At 39.5% G+C, this 17,880-nt stretch overlaps 1 protein-coding gene across 1 annotated transcript in view; it reads left to right on the top strand.

The window, feature by feature from the left end:
* SPIDR (scaffold protein involved in DNA repair) overlaps positions 1–17,880 on the top strand; it is a 206,165-nt gene that overhangs the window by 167,162 nt on the left and 21,123 nt on the right. Inside the window, exon 11 of the mRNA XM_074146132.1 lies at positions 10,737–10,895. Within this exon, the coding sequence (XP_074002233.1) occupies positions 10,737–10,895 (159 nt within the window). The remainder of the gene's footprint in view (positions 1–10,736; positions 10,896–17,880) is intronic.

The following is a 17,880-nucleotide window of genomic DNA, read 5'->3' as shown; positions in this document are numbered from 1 at the left end:
AAGTACTCCGTCAGTAATGCTTGTAGGTCATCCGTAGGATTATACTAGTGTTGCCACAGACCCGCTTTTTTTCCCTTAATCTCTAACTACCAGAGACATGGAGAAGAGCAAGGTGTAAGGAAGTGGAAAAGAGGTGATATCAGAGAGCATTTCCTCCTGATCTTTGTTTTCTTCCCCTTCCACATTTTCCTCCTGCTGTTGCTTCATCTCCTAACGATTTCCCATCGATTCACGTCTCATCCGCATTCCTCTTGGCTGATACATTACCTCCTGAAGTAGGCTGTGATGGATCCTACACCATGGGGTCAAAATGTGGGGATTCAAAGGGAGTCCTCTTTTGTATATGGATTATAGCTGCACCCTAAATGATTTAGGTTTACTGCTTTCTTCTCCTATGCCCAGGAGTTTCTCCAACTTGCAGAGACCGTAGCACCACCACGTTCTCCTCTGGCTTGCCAAGAGAGAGGTTTTACCAAAGTATATTGCTTCTTCCCTGCAGTCCTGCAGCTAATAACCACTCTGCTCAGAGCTGCAGCACTTTGGCATAAGTTGGGTCCTTCAGAGATAGCACCGTGGACTGTCAATCAATTTGGGGACAAATTTGGCAGGCCAAACCCACGATCATAAGAGAGCAACCATGCTCTTCTTGTGCAGGCGCAGCGCTGGGAGGGAGGGGGTTAAATGACAGGGTGCAGTTGGAGCAAGATGAAGTGTTCAGCAGCAGTCCTGTCCTACCAATACTGGCTCTTCCAGTCTTGGCTGGAGGCATACTCGCTCTTCCAGTCTTGGCTGGAGGCCATGGTGGGTGAAGTGGTGGACCTGCGGGAGAATAGTCCTGAGGCTTCTCCTCTGGGGTTCTGGCCCCAGCCTGCTGACAGCTGCCTCCCCAATGGGAAATTGCGCTGCTTGGTCCTGCTCTGGCACTTCAGAGCTCATGAGAGCGATATAAATTCATCAACTGCTGCAAAAGATTTACAAATAAATGCAAAATAAATCAAGATCTCAAGGCAGAAAAAGCATAAAAAATCTAGAAGTTTTACATGTGAAATATTTGGAAAAAAAAATACCTGAAAATCAGACTTTCGTTCCTAGACCTGAATTTACATTTTTGCACTTGATGACATTGGTTGCACAGAAACCCCAGAATCTTAGAGCTTGCAAGATGAGTAAAAATAAATCAGGGAAATATTTTCCTTCTCCTCTTTCAGTTTTGCAAATCATGTATTTTTATGATTATAAATAGCTAAATCAACAAACTTTTACTGACTGGGGATGTTAAGCACACTTTTGTTGTTGACTTTCAGAACTATTTAAGTTCCTGAGTGCTAAAAATTAGAATTCCCTTTGGAAAAGCTCATAGCTTTCTGTGGACTCGGTTGGAGTCACCAGTAAGAAGTAGTTAATAGGTAGACTGTGGTGACTCCAGCAAAACAAGATAATCAATTCCATCTGCTTTACTAATTAATCATCCTTAATACTGAAAGTCAGGGACATCATGAATTTGCACGGTAAGTATTTTGAAAAGGAGGATAACAGTTTGTTACCTCACTTGCAGTTGATTAGTCTTGACTCCTCTCTTTTCCCCTCCCAGAGAAAACCTGGGACCAGCCGCCCCCCTGCTCAGCAGCTCAGCCGTGCTCCCCAGGCAGCCTGCACTCCGGCTGCAAGGACACCACGTGTCCCCCGTTCTTCTCTTTTAACCAGTTTTGCTTGTTCTTGTCAGAAAAGGAAGAGTTAAAAGGGATGAATAGAACGCTCTGTTTGGGACTTCAGTTTTCCAAAATAAAATATGTAAGTGAGGGAAAGGTTTCATTCAGTTTTGGCATCGCTTTGTTAAGTCAGTTTGAGCCAAGAAAGATTGTTATTCCACACTGTTTGCCGATAGTAGAAAGTTTACATATCGAATTGATTTTTTTTTTTCTTGAAGGAAGAGAAAATCAGTACAAATTTAAGGGACGGATCCCTTATTTGCCTTGCAGAAGAGATTGTTCTGTTAACAACTCATCAAGAAAGAAACTAAAAAAAAAAAAAGATAAACAGGATTAACTGTTTACTTTAAGTGAGCTGAAGTCTGGTTGTTTTTCTGAAGAAGAACACAATGTACTGTTGTATCTGGTTTCCAGAGTGGTGTTTATCATAATTCCTCGTGCGGTGGTTGGTAGAGTGCTGCGAAGGCTCTCCGCCCACTCGCAGCTCGCTCCCTTTCCCTCTCCCATTGAGGCCTCCGGCCAGGACTGCGAGATGGAGCGAGCTGTCCTGTGTGATCTTTACTGCCTGACATGAGCTGACATTGACCCAGAATAAAATAACAGGGGCCGTTTCCTAGAACTCTCGGTGGACTGCTGAGAACTGCTACCATAACTCTTGTAAACACGCGATGTGCACACACAAACACGCTCCCTCTCCCTCATTTAGAAACACACCTAGGAGAGGCAGCCACTAAAGCAGAGTAAAGAAAAACAGTGTGAGTGAAAAACAGAAACAGCGGACCCTGCGAGAAAGAGTGGAAAATTGCCTTTCTGCCAGGAAAGGAGCCCCAACATGTTTTCACTTCTGCTTTTCTTCTTTGCTCTTTATTCTGCGTTTTGTTTCAATGAATATTATATTTTTGTGCTAGTTCAGTGGGATGATGTGGCATTGAAAGAGCAGAATGTCTTATTGAATGCAGATGCAGCTCTGTAAGAAATCCCGCAGTGTTATTATATTTCATTTACCTTTCACATGCACTGGGGAAGCACATGTGCAATGCTATCCTACCAAAAATGTGTTTTGAGATGTTCTGTGCCTGCTGAAATGCACAGTTCTTTGTTTTTTTTTTTTTAATATTCACTTCATGTTAGTTTTTGGGGTTTGTTTTTATTTTAAAAATAAAATCTTCTAGGATCCCATTCATGGTCTGCGTGGTTCAGAAGTAAATCCGGTGAATCCGCAAATAATACAGTCTTAAAGATAAGGGACCCCAGTACCACTGCTACAGTGTTCTTGCTTCATTCCAGATGCTGTAATTCTGTAAAGCCCTCGCTTGCGGGTTTTGCAGGGGGAGTTGAGAGTTCTCTAAGCCTGTAGCATGGAAAAAATGGGTTGATACTGCAAGGAAGCCCTCTCTCTACGTATATATACATACGTATATGTAGCCTCCTCCCCCAACTCAAATGGGATCTAGCACACAGAAGAGACTTTGTGGACCTGCCCTCCTAGATCCTAACGTATTGTTCAGCTGTTACTTTCAGATCACCGTCTGAAGACAGGACTTTTATTCTGATTTTTACATATAAGGAACTGAGGCATGGAGGAAACATCGTGCAGCAAAGATGATGTGAAACATTGCCAGCACCAGCAACTGAATGCTGATTTTCTTGGAAAGGAGGGTGCCGAGCACCTTGCAAGAGAAGATCTTTGGCAGGACCTCGCCAACTGTTGGAATTCTTGGATGCCAAAACAATAATTAAAAAGTCTTAAGATTAAAAAATAAACAAAGAACCCCTCCTCAGATTCATAGATAAGTACTTTAAATGGCTGGGTGGTAATTATACGTTATATTTGGAACATGATTTTTCTATTGGAGGTCATCCATAAGAGATACTTGCAGTTTTCAACTGAGCCTGAAAGTTCTTTGAATGTACATTTTTACTCTTGATTAGTAAATCATGATGTGAGGGAAAATAATATTTTCTCTGAATTGTATAGTGAAACAACCAAGGGATTGTAATGGGATTCCTTGCTGAAATAATGGTACGCTGAGGAACCTGAGGAGTCTGTGCATCATTATGTTTTTTTACCAACTACAATTAATGGCATAGCGAGTCCAAAACAAGCTGGGATGATCTGATGTGTGTGCTTTTTTGTTACCACCCAAAATTGTTTTCATGTATGTAACAAGCTGTATGGAATGGGTCTTAGCAGAAGGATCATAAAGTACATGCAGTGTAATGTTGTACAGGGGAGATGCCTGAGGCAGCTGGGGGTAGGAAGGCTTTACTGGATTCTTGCGACTGAACCTTTATACAAACTTTTAAGCAGTACTTGGGAAGTTATTTTTCCTTAACTTTGTGTCTTCCAAACCAACCATCACTATAAATCTTTACTTAACGTGGCATAAATACTTTGGATTTAAGCTATTAATATAGAACAACTTCAATATTCATTTATGAATCGAGGTAAGGGAAGCTATTGGCTGATACTGAAACTATTTCTCAAATGCAACTCTGTAACTGTTTGAAATTACCGCTTAGGCTCCATATTGTGTTTGAGTGGATGTCAAGAATGTCTTTTTAAGGTTTTAAATGTTTTGTTTACTTTTGTGTAAAATTCTGCATACAAATAAAACACACATCAACAGTTCAGTTTGAAAGTGCACTTAGAGACCATGTCAGACGGGGAGTTTTAAAAGTTCATTTGGTGCCACATGAAAACTTCATAGAAGAAATTGTCTATGCAGAAAAAATTGTCACGTGAAGCTGTGACTGTCACTGCAAGTAGGAAAAGCTGTTTGGTTTTGTGCTACACCAATTCCTGAGAAGTTGTACATAGTTCCCACCAGGCAGGTGGTGGTCCATGTTTTGAGTGGGGTCATTTACAGTGCTGTGGAGCTCCATTCTCTACCTGCACGTTCTGCATTGGAAAAGTAGCCCTGCTGATGTTTTTGGCTCGTACAAGTCCCTTCCTACACACAAAAGCTGTTTCCCACAGAAGTGCTGCTTCTTCAGGTCATAGGCAGAAAATAGTAGGTGGAAGGATTAACCTGAATGAAGAAATGGAAAAAGCAATCGGCAGGCGAGGATTCATGAAAGACCTTGTGGAAGCTGCATTTGATTTTCCAGTTTGTATTGAAGTAAGTGACTATTCAAGGAAGTGAATAAAAATAAGCAACGGTTATTTTATGACCTCTTTCACTCTTTTTCATTTTTTTTTTTTTAACATATGTGTAAAAATGTAAGGAAAAACAAGGAAAATCCAAAATGATGGGCTTGGTGTAGTTACTGTAGGGAGTTATTCGCAAAGTGTGTTATATAAATACTCTGTTACACACGTGCTAAGAAGCGCCTGCAAAGAAAAGATTGCTTTCCTGAGACCGGGGAGGCCTCTGCTACGTATTTTCTATCTGAGATGCTAAGATAAGACTTGCTGATATCCCTGTCACGTGCAGTTTCCACCAGTACATCTGCAAGGACAGCCTGTCTGTCGCTGGAAGGAACTGGAGTGTCTGGTGTTAACTGTGTGTGCTGTTCCCGCTCTGCCAGCACTTTCCTCTGAACTCGTGTACCTCTGCTGTCTGTGCATAGAAGGGGCTAGTCATTAGTTTTTATTTAATTTTTATTTATATTATTCAATCCATAGTTGTTGCTGCTCTGTACTATTTAGTGACAGCGAATGACATGGATTTTAAGCAGAAAATTCTGAATCTTGTATCTCCCTGAAGAAGGCTACCGCAGTTCCATACTTCACAGGAACGTGAAGCAGTTTGTGATCTGGAGATTCAGGTGCTTTTAATAGGAAAATCCTGGTGGTGTTACAAGGGCGTGGAGGAGATGGATGGTTGTCCCTGTGCATTTAGACCTGTTCCCTGAGCTTTGATTTTTCAGAGATAATATGAGCACAGTGAATGCAAGGAGTGCGTAAATCCCGTAAATCCCGGTAGGGTGGTGTCCTGCAGGTTACAATTTGAATCTGAGCCATATTAGCAGGAGTTAATCAGCTCCACCTTGAGACTTGACCAGACAAGTTGCTGAATTGGAGCTGTGTAGGTAGTGTTGTGCCTCTGGTGATTAAGGGAGAGGGGGTTTTTGTTTATGTGTGTTTATGTACGTGTGCTTTATGCCTCTGCTAGGACCGCACCTCAAAGAGATAAGAAGTCCTTCTGACAAACAAAGCAGCAGCAGCTGTCTCTTGGATAGTTAAGATAAAGAATGAGCAAATATCAGAGCTAATACAATTCCATTAGATTTCAGCCATTTTCCCCATTCCCCCCTTTCCCTTCCTTCCAAAGATGGAGTAACTAATGAAGTCCCTGCTGGGCACTGTGAAGGTGGTAGCATTTGCCTGGCTGTCTTGCTCCTCACGCCCTACTCCACAGCTTAGCTATGCATGGAGAAAAGCTGCTCTGGGCCACATGGTTGTCCTTCTACCCTAGGGTAAAACAATTATTTGTTAGTTAAGATCTGTTCGTGACAAATTTCTGCTGCTTGTTTTCGCAAGACTCAGTAAAGGCAGTCCCTGTGTCATCGGTCAGTTCTGGCCTCCGTGCGCTTTCATCTCCTCTGTCTGCAGATTTTCTTTTTCTTACTCTTTTCCACCAGGCACTGAGGAGGCTGGAGGGTGACCAAAGCTGAAGAAGGTTTTTGTTGCTATTACCTCTCCAGAAAGTCAGCTGCCCGATATGAGGCAGTGGTGTGGAGAGATGTGATTTTTCATGCATAAAAAAAGTAATAGTAAAAGAAGGCTTTAGTCTTTACCCATGAGAAGTGACTAACTAGGAGAAGGGCATGGCAGAGTAATCCTGTAATCCTCTCCAGATTTCTACTGCAAGACATTTTGTCCTAAAGATCAGCACAGTCATAGAAATAATGCAGAGTAATCAGTCTCATCTTTCCCCAGCCCCCATTCTTGCTCCTGGCTATTAGCAAATTAACAAAATCTTCCCAAGCTTTTGCATGAGACTTACTGTGTCATTACTTTATGGAAAAAAAAAAGGAAGAAAAAAAAGACTAATCTCTGCCTCCCTTCTTATCATTCCCTATCTTCGCCCCCTTTGTTATTACCACTGAGTCATACATCACCTTTTCCTTAGTCTGCATCTCCCACACTCACTCCTCTGCTGGCTTTCCTGCCACCCCTCACTCCTGGAGTGAATTCTCTGCTCCTTTGAAAAAGAAGTTTCAGTCCTCCCTGAATGAGTGCTGCTGATAAAAAGGGAGATGTTGCCCTTCTTTTTTTTTAACAGTTCATTACTATCATACTGACAAGGCATTGGTAAAGGTGTATTTCAGCTGACTATCTGATTTAGTACTAACTCCACATTTAATGGGAAAAAAAAAAAGTATTTGTGGTAGATGTGCACAAACATTAAATGCTGGGGACATTTAAATTCTTGGGGCAGATACTCATTTTGGATTTGCAGCTTGTCTCGTAATTTAGATGTGGGGTTTCATCCTGGTAATGAGCTTCAAAGGGGGGAGAAATCATGGGACAAACTTGCTTTAATTGCAGTTAGACTTGCTGCTAAAACTTAATTTGCAAGAACATTTGCTGCAATATGAGAGCAACACTGTAATATGGGAAAATAATACAAATGTGCTTTTCTGGGAATAAAGTGAAATCAAGGAAAAAACCAATGCTGGTGAGGAAGCTAAGGCCATGAATCAACATCCTCTGAAAGCAACTGAACTACTGTTAGAGATGCTAACAGCGCGTGCAAAATCCATTAGAACAGAACCGGTTTCAGGGAACGTGACAGTAGGTCCCCCAAATGCATTGCTGAGTCTGTTGTTGGATTGATTCAGCTGATTTCATTGTAGTCATTAGGTAGGAAAATGAGTTGTCACTCATCATTAAATACCTATAGCATTACCTAGTTAATCAGTGTGAGACAGATCAAATGATGTTGAGAATATTTCAAGTTTTTGTCATCATTTCATTCATGCTGTTTTAAAAGTGTGCTGAAGGAGGGAATGTGTTTGTAAAGTTCCCTTCACAAGTGTTAGCTTGGGGTGTTCCTCATCCTTTAGTCTGAAATTGGGCATCTGAAGGTTATTAGTGAAATCCTGTCTTCCAAGTGAGTGAATATGTGCATTTAATTTTAATTGCATATTGCAGAGAAGTCGCGACTACCTTTTGGATACTGTCAGAACACGTGTAGCGTAGTGGAGGTCTGCTCATGTGTACGGTTCTAATAGAGCAAAAGGACTTGGGGTCTGGTGCAAGAGGTTCTGCTGCTCTGTGTTTCTTCGTGATACCAATAATCATGAACACATTACTAGTGTGAATGGGAACATTAGTGATATAAGCCTCAAGTTACACGGTTCTTTACTCTTTATATGAAGCTTGGTCATATGATGACCATTCTGCCATCATCTGATCTGGGATGTTGCGGTGCATACACTAGACAGCTGCAGTGGGAGCTTCAGCCTCCTAATCCTGTCTGGAAAATACATCCTTGACTTGAAGTAGCACTCCATTCAAATAGGAGTTTACTTCTACAGAGTTAATTTTCAAGGAGCTGATCTGATGGTGAGGATGATGGTGATGATTATTGGCTACAGTATTTTTTTGATCAGTTCAGTTTCCTATCCTAGCCATTTATGCTGCCACCACAAAGGGATGGAAATGTGCGGCCAGGGATGCAGGGAGTTGAGACTCCCAGGCATAAAAGAACTGGGAAAATGTACTTTTAGTGACTGATGTCTTCGGCACCAACCAAGCTAATTTTATTTGGGCAATTAACATGTCCCAGAGGACTTAATATGAGACTGGTGCCAGCCAGTCTGAGACTTACTTGCGTTCAGTTATGTCTCACTAAAGATATGAGAAATTCCAGTGATCAGTTAAGAGGCTGCTGAACTGATCAGATCTGAGACGCTAACTCGGTTCGCCCTTGTGTGCTCCAAGATACGAAGGCCTAATTTTTCACAATTACCAGTCGCTGAATGTTTTGTTAACATAGGCAAAACTGTTTGCTTTGTTTTTCCTGTTCCGCTCAATCTGATTTTCAGAAATGTCCAGAGCGTATTAGCTCTGCTTTTCCAAACAAAACAGAGGAGTTTCAGACCAATCAGTTAAAACTTGGGAGAGTTTTTAACTGACTGCAAGGTCCTAACATGGGAAGTGGCAGGCAACCATAGTTTTTCTGCTTCTGGGCTGTCGTGTTTGTAGCACATCAGTCTTTGTTCTGCGTTGGAGATGATCTTCTGGTACGAATCCAGAAGGGATCTCATTAATTGTTTTACACAAAAAATGAAAAGAGTGATCGAGCTGATGAAGACACAGGTTTATATTGTTAAAGAGTCGCCCACTTTCTAGGCTGGGAACACCAGTCATCCCAGAGGTGAGGGTACATATCCTTCCAGCCTACACATCACAACAGCATTTGGTTTCCTCCTGTTTGTCGATGCTCAGGGTAGAAGCAGTGTTTCATGGCTCTAAAGGACTTCTTAACCTTGGGAGACTATGGAAGAATTGTTCCTAAGCTTTCTTTGCCTGGTGAAGACTGTTTGTGTGGGACCCTTGGAGCTAGCGATAATGGGGAAATACAGGAGCCTTAATTTGTGTTCAGTCCTACCGCTCTCTGCTTTGCAAAACCAGCACCAGAATCTGAAGAATGAGGACTCTCAGCTGGTGCTTGCACAGCTGCTGATGTCTGAAAGGCTTTGGAGTTGTATCCTATGTCAAATACAGCCCTCTCAAGGGTGTAAGCCAAAATTAGGCAGTTCATAATGAACAAGAAAGCTGTGATTCATGATCTTCCATGTACCTAAGCTTCACTGCAAAGAAATACATGGATTTCTTCCAGAGAAATGTAGGAGCTCATTTCATTTAAAATGTGTTTTATCAAGATATAATGACTACTGTTGAATGCTTTCAGGGTGCATATAGTATGTTTTATGATGTGCTTCAAAAGCGGTTGGAGTTGGCTTGCTGTGAGCAACGGTGCTGCTCTGGAGAAGGTAGTTTTGGCATGTACCTTTGAAATCAACTGAATTCTGCTGCCCAGTGCACCCCTGAGTTTTATTTAGAAATACTGATGTGTGTGCTACCCTCAAAGGTAATTATTGTCTCCCTTTGAAAAGTTTCCGTGCTTAACTGTCTCCTTCTGGGGCAATTAAACCAATCTTGTAGACAGCAGCCTGCTTCCTCCAGCGCTGCATGACTCATGCTATCGTGGCTGCTCATCTCAGGTGCAGAATCTTGTGAAATGCATTTTTGACTATCTAAATGTATGACATCCACTGATTTTGCCTTATCTGCTATGACAGTAATATCTTCTCAAAACGCCAGCAAGTTAGTTAAGCAATACTTCCCAGCCCTACAGCCCTTACTTCCATAGATTACTTTAATCAAATTGTTTGTTTAGCAGGTTCTTTAATTACCTCCTTAAAATAGTTCCTCTGGGCTTCCTCATACCCAGTATTGAAAGTACTAATCTGTAGTTTCATGCTGGATTTTTGTTTGATAGGGGTTTTTTTTAAGAAAAATTGACATTTCACTCTTCTTTGCATCGTCAGGACTCTTAAAAAAAAGTTATAGAAAATATAATGCTTGCTTTGCCACTTTGCCAGTTTCAGTGTTGGTGATTATTCCTTGTGAAATATGTTGCTTTGTTTACTTCTAAGCAGAATTTTTATATATATACATGCACACACATATATGTTTGCGTCATTGCTCTGTCTGCATTGCAGAATGCACCTCAAGTTAGGCAAAACCTCAACCTTCTTTCTTTATAGGTACACAAACCACATACTGCATAGACATCAGTTGATCTAATCCCCAGTGCAAGCCCTTCATGCTCTTTTTCAGTCATGCTTCTCTATTTCATGGCCGTGTTAGCTCCTGAAAATGTGCATAAGAAAATGCTTAATGATAGCAGGTCTGTTTATTGACATGAGTATTCATTATTTGGTAGGAATTCTCCAGATATTGTAGAAGACAAGCCCTATTTTGAAGCTTGTAATGTAATTTTCAGGAATTCGGTAACTAGTTTGTTACGAACAGGAGCCAATGAGTAACAGAAGAATGTTTTGCAGGTTGTGCCTCCTGATCCAGGATGCCTATGGGATGTTCAGTGAGGTGCAGTTGCAGCCCCTGAGTTCTGCAGATGACATTGAGCAGTATTGCAGGAGATGGGAAGGAAAATTCTGCTGCCTAGCTGGAATGAAAATTTTGCAAAGAACCACAAGAGGAAGGTGAGCGTTCCCGGGAGAATGTATTGCGTGCTGTGGCAGGCAGAGGTGATCTGCCTTTTTATTTATTTCTTTGATCAATATTCTTTGGATCAACTGAATTGGGCTTTGTTCAATTAAATGCCCTGATTGCCATTCTGAGGGCAGCCAATATTACTTGAGCCAACCATACTCCAAAACGAGCATAAATAAGTTAACACACAAATACACACTTAACCTAGCAAGGGATAGAGAAGAATTACTGTATGCAATATTTTATAAAATATGAGTGTTTTCTTCCTCTTCAGTAGATTCAAAGACTTAAAAACATCAGTTCTTCTCCCTTTCATTGCAGAACTGTTTATTACAGTCTGTTTATCTGCAGTGCTGCCCAGCCTGGGTTGAAGATTTGAGCACAGACTTTCCCTTAGTATATGACAGCTTAATTCATTTAAGTCTATATGGTTTGGGAAGCACAGTTTAAGTTTTTTTTTTAAAAAATAATCTCCCAAATCATAAAGCCATTCTTATTTTGGAATAAGAATGTCCACAGGTTTATAGAAAAATCCCCCTGATAAGTAACAAATTGATGTATGGTACCTCTCAGATTTTGCTTATTCTGTGATTCCTTTCACATGCTTTGAATAAAATAAAGTATCTTTAATCAAGAAAAAAACCCTTTAAATAGATCAATTATCTTCTGGAGTAGCTTTCTAAGGGAAGTGATATGGTGTTCAGATGGGGACCTATATAAAATGTAATTGGTTCAATTCTCAACATAATTTATTCGTACAAACATCCGATGTAGATAAGCCTTTGGTATTAGAATGGCTATGATATTTCTGCTGACACTTTTTTTTTGCTGTTGAAAAATGCTGTTTCATCAAAACCAGAATGTTTCATGGAAACATTATCTATTTTGGAGACAATTTTGTTAGGAAGTTTTTTTCAGGTCCAGAGGGAGCGAATACTCTCTCTTATTCTCATTTCATGAAAACTTTCAGAAAGTCTCATTTTTGTTTCATATTGGAACAAAAACAAATTTCAAAGCCTTGAAATGTTTAGCAAAATGGAATTGTTGTTTTCCAGCCAGCACTATTCAGTATGCTTTTCTTTTTATGTACTTGCAGTGTTAATTTTCAGATCCTTTGGATTTCAAGCCTACTTGCATTTTTATGGATCTTTAATAACAAACAAGTCTTCTTATTTAATTATTTTGTTGGCTTTTTTTTCAAGTTACATTTTTTCCAAACAAATTAAATAATGGCGTTGGAATTCTGGATACAAATGAAGTTTTACAACTGGCTGCTGGTGTTTCCAGTACTCTGCCTAGCTAATAAGAGACAGACTTTTTCTAATGTAAATTGTGTTTCAAAGCAGCAGTAACTTACTTCTGGCTATTCTGAGGACGATTAGAAGACACACTGCTGAAAATGCTGGTGGCTCAGCTGGAGCTGTGCTGGTGGTAACCCTGCTAGGAAACATTAAAAGAAAAAGGCTAGTGTAGCTTCGGGGACAGTGCAGTGGTTAAAACGTGATTTCATTGTACAAGATGGGTGGGTGGGGGTATTGTTCAGGGATTTATTTCTTCTTAATTGTTTAGCCGAAGTTCTGCTTTATAACTTGTTACTACTTTTAAGTGTTGGGACACGTTTTGTGTCATTCTAGGTGTGATGGAAACCGCAGTAAAGCCATAGCTGAAATGAATACAAGGGAGTACTTATTCACACAGAGCATAATTAGACTGTAGAACTCATTGCCACTGGATAAATGGATTTCCAGAGCCAATGGTATAACCGAGCACATGATGGGATATGCCTGTGAGTGCCCAACCTTGGTGTGCGGCACATGAGTGAATAAGAACTATGTGGTCTGCCCTGCAAGAAAGACTGATGCCTTTTTTTTTTTTTTTTTTTTTGAGAACGCTAATTATTTTTTTGGAAGGACATGGCTTTTAAACTGTTTGTTTCCTGGAGTCTGACAGTGGCTTTTAAAATGGATAAAAGGGAATAAAATGTAGGAAATATGAGGGAAAAGTCATGACTTTTTTTTTTGGTGCCTTTGAAGCACATGATCTGGAGCAAGCCAGGAACGGCTAATAAGATCCCATATGTGCATGTTGTCCCGCAGTCACATGAATTGAAATCTCTCTTATAGAGACAGAGTGCTTCCTCAGTCCCTCGGTGAGACAGAGCAGATTTTCATTTAACAGATACAGGAGGTTCTCAAGTTTTTTGCATCAATGGACCACAGTTGTTGTTCCAAAAAATTTCCATGCCGTCATCCATCCTTATCATCAAGTGTTTAATTTAAAGTACTATTTAACATCATTCCACTAAATGCAATTTTAAAATCACTATTGTAAGCTGAAGTTGCATTTCAAGGACTAAAAACCTACAATAAAGGGTATTTTACATCCAGGCATAAACCTAGCTGTAAACCTGACTTGTTCTTTGGAATAGACCTGTACTGTAACATGTGCTAAAGGAACTAAATCCATTTCTTCTCCTGATAAGAAAACACTTGTGTTCCAAAACAAACGTGGGGTAAGAACCTACACAACTATGTCCTGTCTTGACCAAGATCAGCCCTGTGAAAAATCAGTATTATAGTAATCTTACATTCAGAGAAATGCTGTTAGTGTTGAATATTGTCTTTGAATACCCATATGCTTTAACAAGTACTAGCATCTAGTGCTAGGTCATTTGAAGGTGTTTCGTTGATTTAGGTTGTTTTCAGAACAAGTCCTACACCCCATGTAAAACATACTCCCCAAAACGATCCCTGCAAAAAATCCTTCCATTTGTAGTCCAGTAGAGGAAGTGGTGTTTCGCTTTGCAGTCCACTTACTGGCAATCTCGTAACACAGATGGGCATGACTGAGTCATGGCAAAGTTGCCATGACTTGTTCAGTGTCTTATTTCCAGCAGTTCTTCTAGTCTCTTCGTGAAGGTGTTGATTAAGGTAGGAACCAGTATCGTAGCAGCTGAATTAACAGCATGGATGTGGTTCAGTAACTGTTTCTTGACACCTTTTCTCTTCACCCTCTCATTCGTATTTGTCTCTTAGCCTTCCTACAACTGTTCCCTGAACTGCATGCTTAGTATCAGCAGAAAAGAAAGATATGGTGGTTTAAAGAGAGAAGACAAAAATGTTCATTGGTCTGCTGCTGGTGGTGTTGGCTCCTTAGAGGTGTATGATCTCTCTTTTGTCTTCCCACTGCCTCATATGTCAGTCTTACAAATTCAGCCCCTTGAGAAAGAGGAAGTGAGATTTCAGTGGTGCACTGCTAGAGGCAGAAATTTTGATTAAGAATCTGTATGCAGTACAACTAATGTAACCCCCCCCATTTTAATAGATCCCGGCCATGTTTCGGGTGTGTCTGGTATAACCAGTAACTAAATGGATGCAATTACATGCAGGGACTGAGCACTCACTAAAATGCCTCAGGAATAAATAACCTATAAAATGTCATAGTCTGCTGCTTCCTACCAGAAATTAATTTCAGTGAGCTGGGATAAACTTTGTAGTTAGATATCTGTCTTTATCAACAAAAATAATAATTTTATGTTTTCAGTCTTGACTGGAGTTCCATGCAGAATAATAATTTGGATTTTGACAATTTGTGTCTTTTCACCTGATTTGCCAAGCACCAAGTTGTTTTACTGCTGAGTGTAGCAGACCTACCGCCTCCTCTCTATGCTTTCTTATAAGGTAGAAATATGAAGAGATTCTATTCAACAGAACAGGAAGATGGCACTAATTTAAAAGTGGAGGAGGGGGGGAAGAAATGCTTTAAGGTAATGCATAGTTAACACAGGGTGTCAGTACCAATTTTGTCCCTAAATTGAAAGTGCTTAACAAGTTTCAAAAGAAGATGCAACTGTTGCATGAATAGTGCTAAAATCCACACTTATGTTGGATAGGGTAAAATACTTTGAAGGGTACATCAACTCATAAGCTTTGGCACATGACCCAACCTTTAATTCATGGCAGGTTGTTTCATAATAGTTTGCTGTGCTATTTGTTGCATTTTCCTCTGAAGTAAGTAGACTTTGAATGTTGAGTTCATCGAGTGTTATGTTTTGCTGAGAAATTACTGCGTTTGAAGTTGGTTTCTGTTGTTTGTCATTTTAAACTTTCAAATATTAGGCACTGAAACATTAAATCTCTCTGTATTTGTCCCAGTCTGTAGTGCTGGTCATTATTGTGCCTGAGGGCTTTCTTTTTTTTTTCTTCTCTTTATTAAGCCCCATGCTTCTCTGGCCTCTGTCGCTCTCCTTTTTCCTCTACTCTTCACTGTACAGTTTTCTTTTTGCTTTACATTCAGAAGAGAGGACCACCGCTAACTGCTATAGAAGAAAGTGTTTCAACTGCTAGACGTTGACAGGAAATGTAATAGTAAGAACGCTCCGCAGAGCAAGGAAGTCATAACTTCCTTCCTTTGGTTTTCCCTCCTCCAAAGAGACTGCCATCTAAAAGAGCCACCCACGTCTCTGAGGTTTTGAGGTCCTGAAGCACTTCGGTAATTGCTGTGGTTAAAAGTCAAGTTCCATTTAAAGCATAATTTAAGTAATCGCATTAAAGTTTTGAATATTTGCATTACTTTTTAATTATTATTGGTGATTGCTTATGTAGCAGAAATTAACTTTTTTTCCTGAGTTTTCTTCTCTTTGCCAAGCACGGACTGCTGCTTGTATCTTCAGCGCTCCTGTCATGAATCTGTTTGGTAAACAGTATTGGAGAATAACTGGCATATCCATATTGAATCAAAAGTACCTTTATATTATAATTTCAGTATTTTAATGTATTATGTGTAATTTCTAATGTACTACAGTAAATTGAGTTATTAAAGTAGGTAAATAAATTATTCAACAAAATCATTTTATGTATCTGAACAAAACTTAGGGAAAAAAAACGCCAGCAACCCTTCCTCCTTGTTTGTATTTTGACTGAGATGCTGGTTGAGTAGGCTCAGATTTTTACTTTATGATTTTGTTACTTTTATTACTCAAGTCTGAGAAAATATGGGGTTGCATGGCTTGTGCACGGCAAGATCTTAATAGGTCAATGAAAGGGAGAGCCAGCCGACAGTATCAGCTTTGTATTTGGGTTGCTTGTCTTTTGAAAGTTGAAGCTTATGCAGTCTAGGTGCTTATTACTGAATGTCTTTTTAGTTTGAAGCAAGGAGATATTTCACAGAGAGCCAGGAATTGCTTTATTTTTGAGTTCATAATAATAATTGAGATTGATACTGCCAAAAGAAAACTGTTTCATTTTCGACTAAAATTGGGAGAGTAGGAGAGGAGGAAACAGAGAAGTGCCAAGTCTTGACTCCCCAGAGCAAAGCTGTGGAAGACGTTGGAGGAGAATCTTAGCAACTTTCTTCCTGTCCCCTACCATAAACCTTAGGCAGTCTTTCTTCTTTTCCTAATTCTGAGCATTGTTTTCCTTCCACTTTCTTTCATATTGCTGATATTTTCTCCCTGTAGTAATTTTCCGCTGAATCTGTGGTATGATTATTAAAATTGAAAAATCCCCCAAACTATAAGCTGTAATGTTAAAAGTTGAATCGGGCACGTCACACACAAAGTTCTTGGACCAGAACAGTAGATTAAACTTCATGCTTGTGAGAGAAATAGACAAAATCTTCTTACTAAGTTATGAAATAAGTTTTCAGATGAGAGTCAGTGAATTACAGTTTTGAAAAATCAAAATTTGAAGTTGTTTGGTTTTTGCAGTATAGCTTGTAATGTGAAATGAATGAAATTTCCATAGGATCAAAGTAGATGTACTGAGACTGTAGATACTGATTTATCACTTCACTGGGTCTAAATATAATTACAATAGCTTTTCTCTTTAATATGTATGTTTTTATCAAAAATCACAGAGCAAACACGTATATGCATGTGTGCACATACGAATGTATGCCATTTGACTTTGCAGTGAAGGGCTAAACAAGTGAGGAAGGTTAGAAGCAGAAAGTGACTTCTGTTTCCTGCTGAGCTGTAAAACTGAGAAGGAAGGTAGTACGGTGAGCAAATGAAAGCAGCTTCTTCTGTACAGGGCAGCACAGTCATTATCTATGGCAAGAATTGTGAGAGGGAGAAGTAAATTCTATTTTATTAGTATTACTCGCTGTCTTCCAATTATTTTTCTATGGAGTAGTTTAAGACAATTTGTTAAGTAGGTCAGGGTTAATTTCTGCATGTGTTGCATGGATGTTTTGCATTTTCTCAGCCATATATTTAGCCTGTTTAAAGAGTATGAAATCTTTAAAATTCTCTGACGGCTATCTGGGTACACAGCAGGCAGTTTGCTTTTATGAATACACAGAAAAGACATAGCAAAGTTCAGCAAGCAAAATTTATGTTGAGAGGGGTGCCTTTTGAGCACATTGGCTAACAAAAAAATTTAAAATACTAAAAAGAATTATTTTGCGTATTATATATACATACACGTCTCTGTATGTATACACACGCAGACACACATATATAAAATATAGTTATATATAAGCAAAGCTTGAAGATACAGGTTTACAGAAGAGAAGCATACCTGTATGTAGAGGACCGCCTGTTCCAAGTCCATACTTCTATGGAAGTCTATACTACTATACTCCATTAGATTACTGGTGGCCTTGCTATGTTGGTGGATATCTACATATTTAGTATGAGACAAAACATTTTTTACCAAAGATAGATTTCAGTTTAGCATGGGAAGTAGGGGATTGTATCTATCATTTAGAGTCTGATAGATGATTTCTGTCTTCCTGGTATGGATTCAGTCTTTTTTCTTTTTTTTGAATAAAAGTTTTAAAATATTACAATAGAGTCCTTGTCTCTGAAATTAAAAAATGTTATTCAAAATACTTTACATGTCTTTTTTTTTTTATCCTTGAGCCTGTTTCTTCTCGTTTCTTACTGTACTTTTCCTTTTTTAGAAGTCTGTCCTTTTGTGATCATTTTTTTTTAAATAGTGACTAATAATTACACTCACAGAGCAAAATTTC

This window comes from Numenius arquata, chromosome 4 (assembly GCF_964106895.1).
Source record: "Numenius arquata chromosome 4, bNumArq3.hap1.1, whole genome shotgun sequence".
NCBI classification, from domain to species: Eukaryota; Metazoa; Chordata; class Aves; order Charadriiformes; family Scolopacidae; genus Numenius; species Numenius arquata.
Note: the sequence above shows the minus strand (reverse complement) of the source record. Positions and strands in the feature narration are given on the sequence as shown.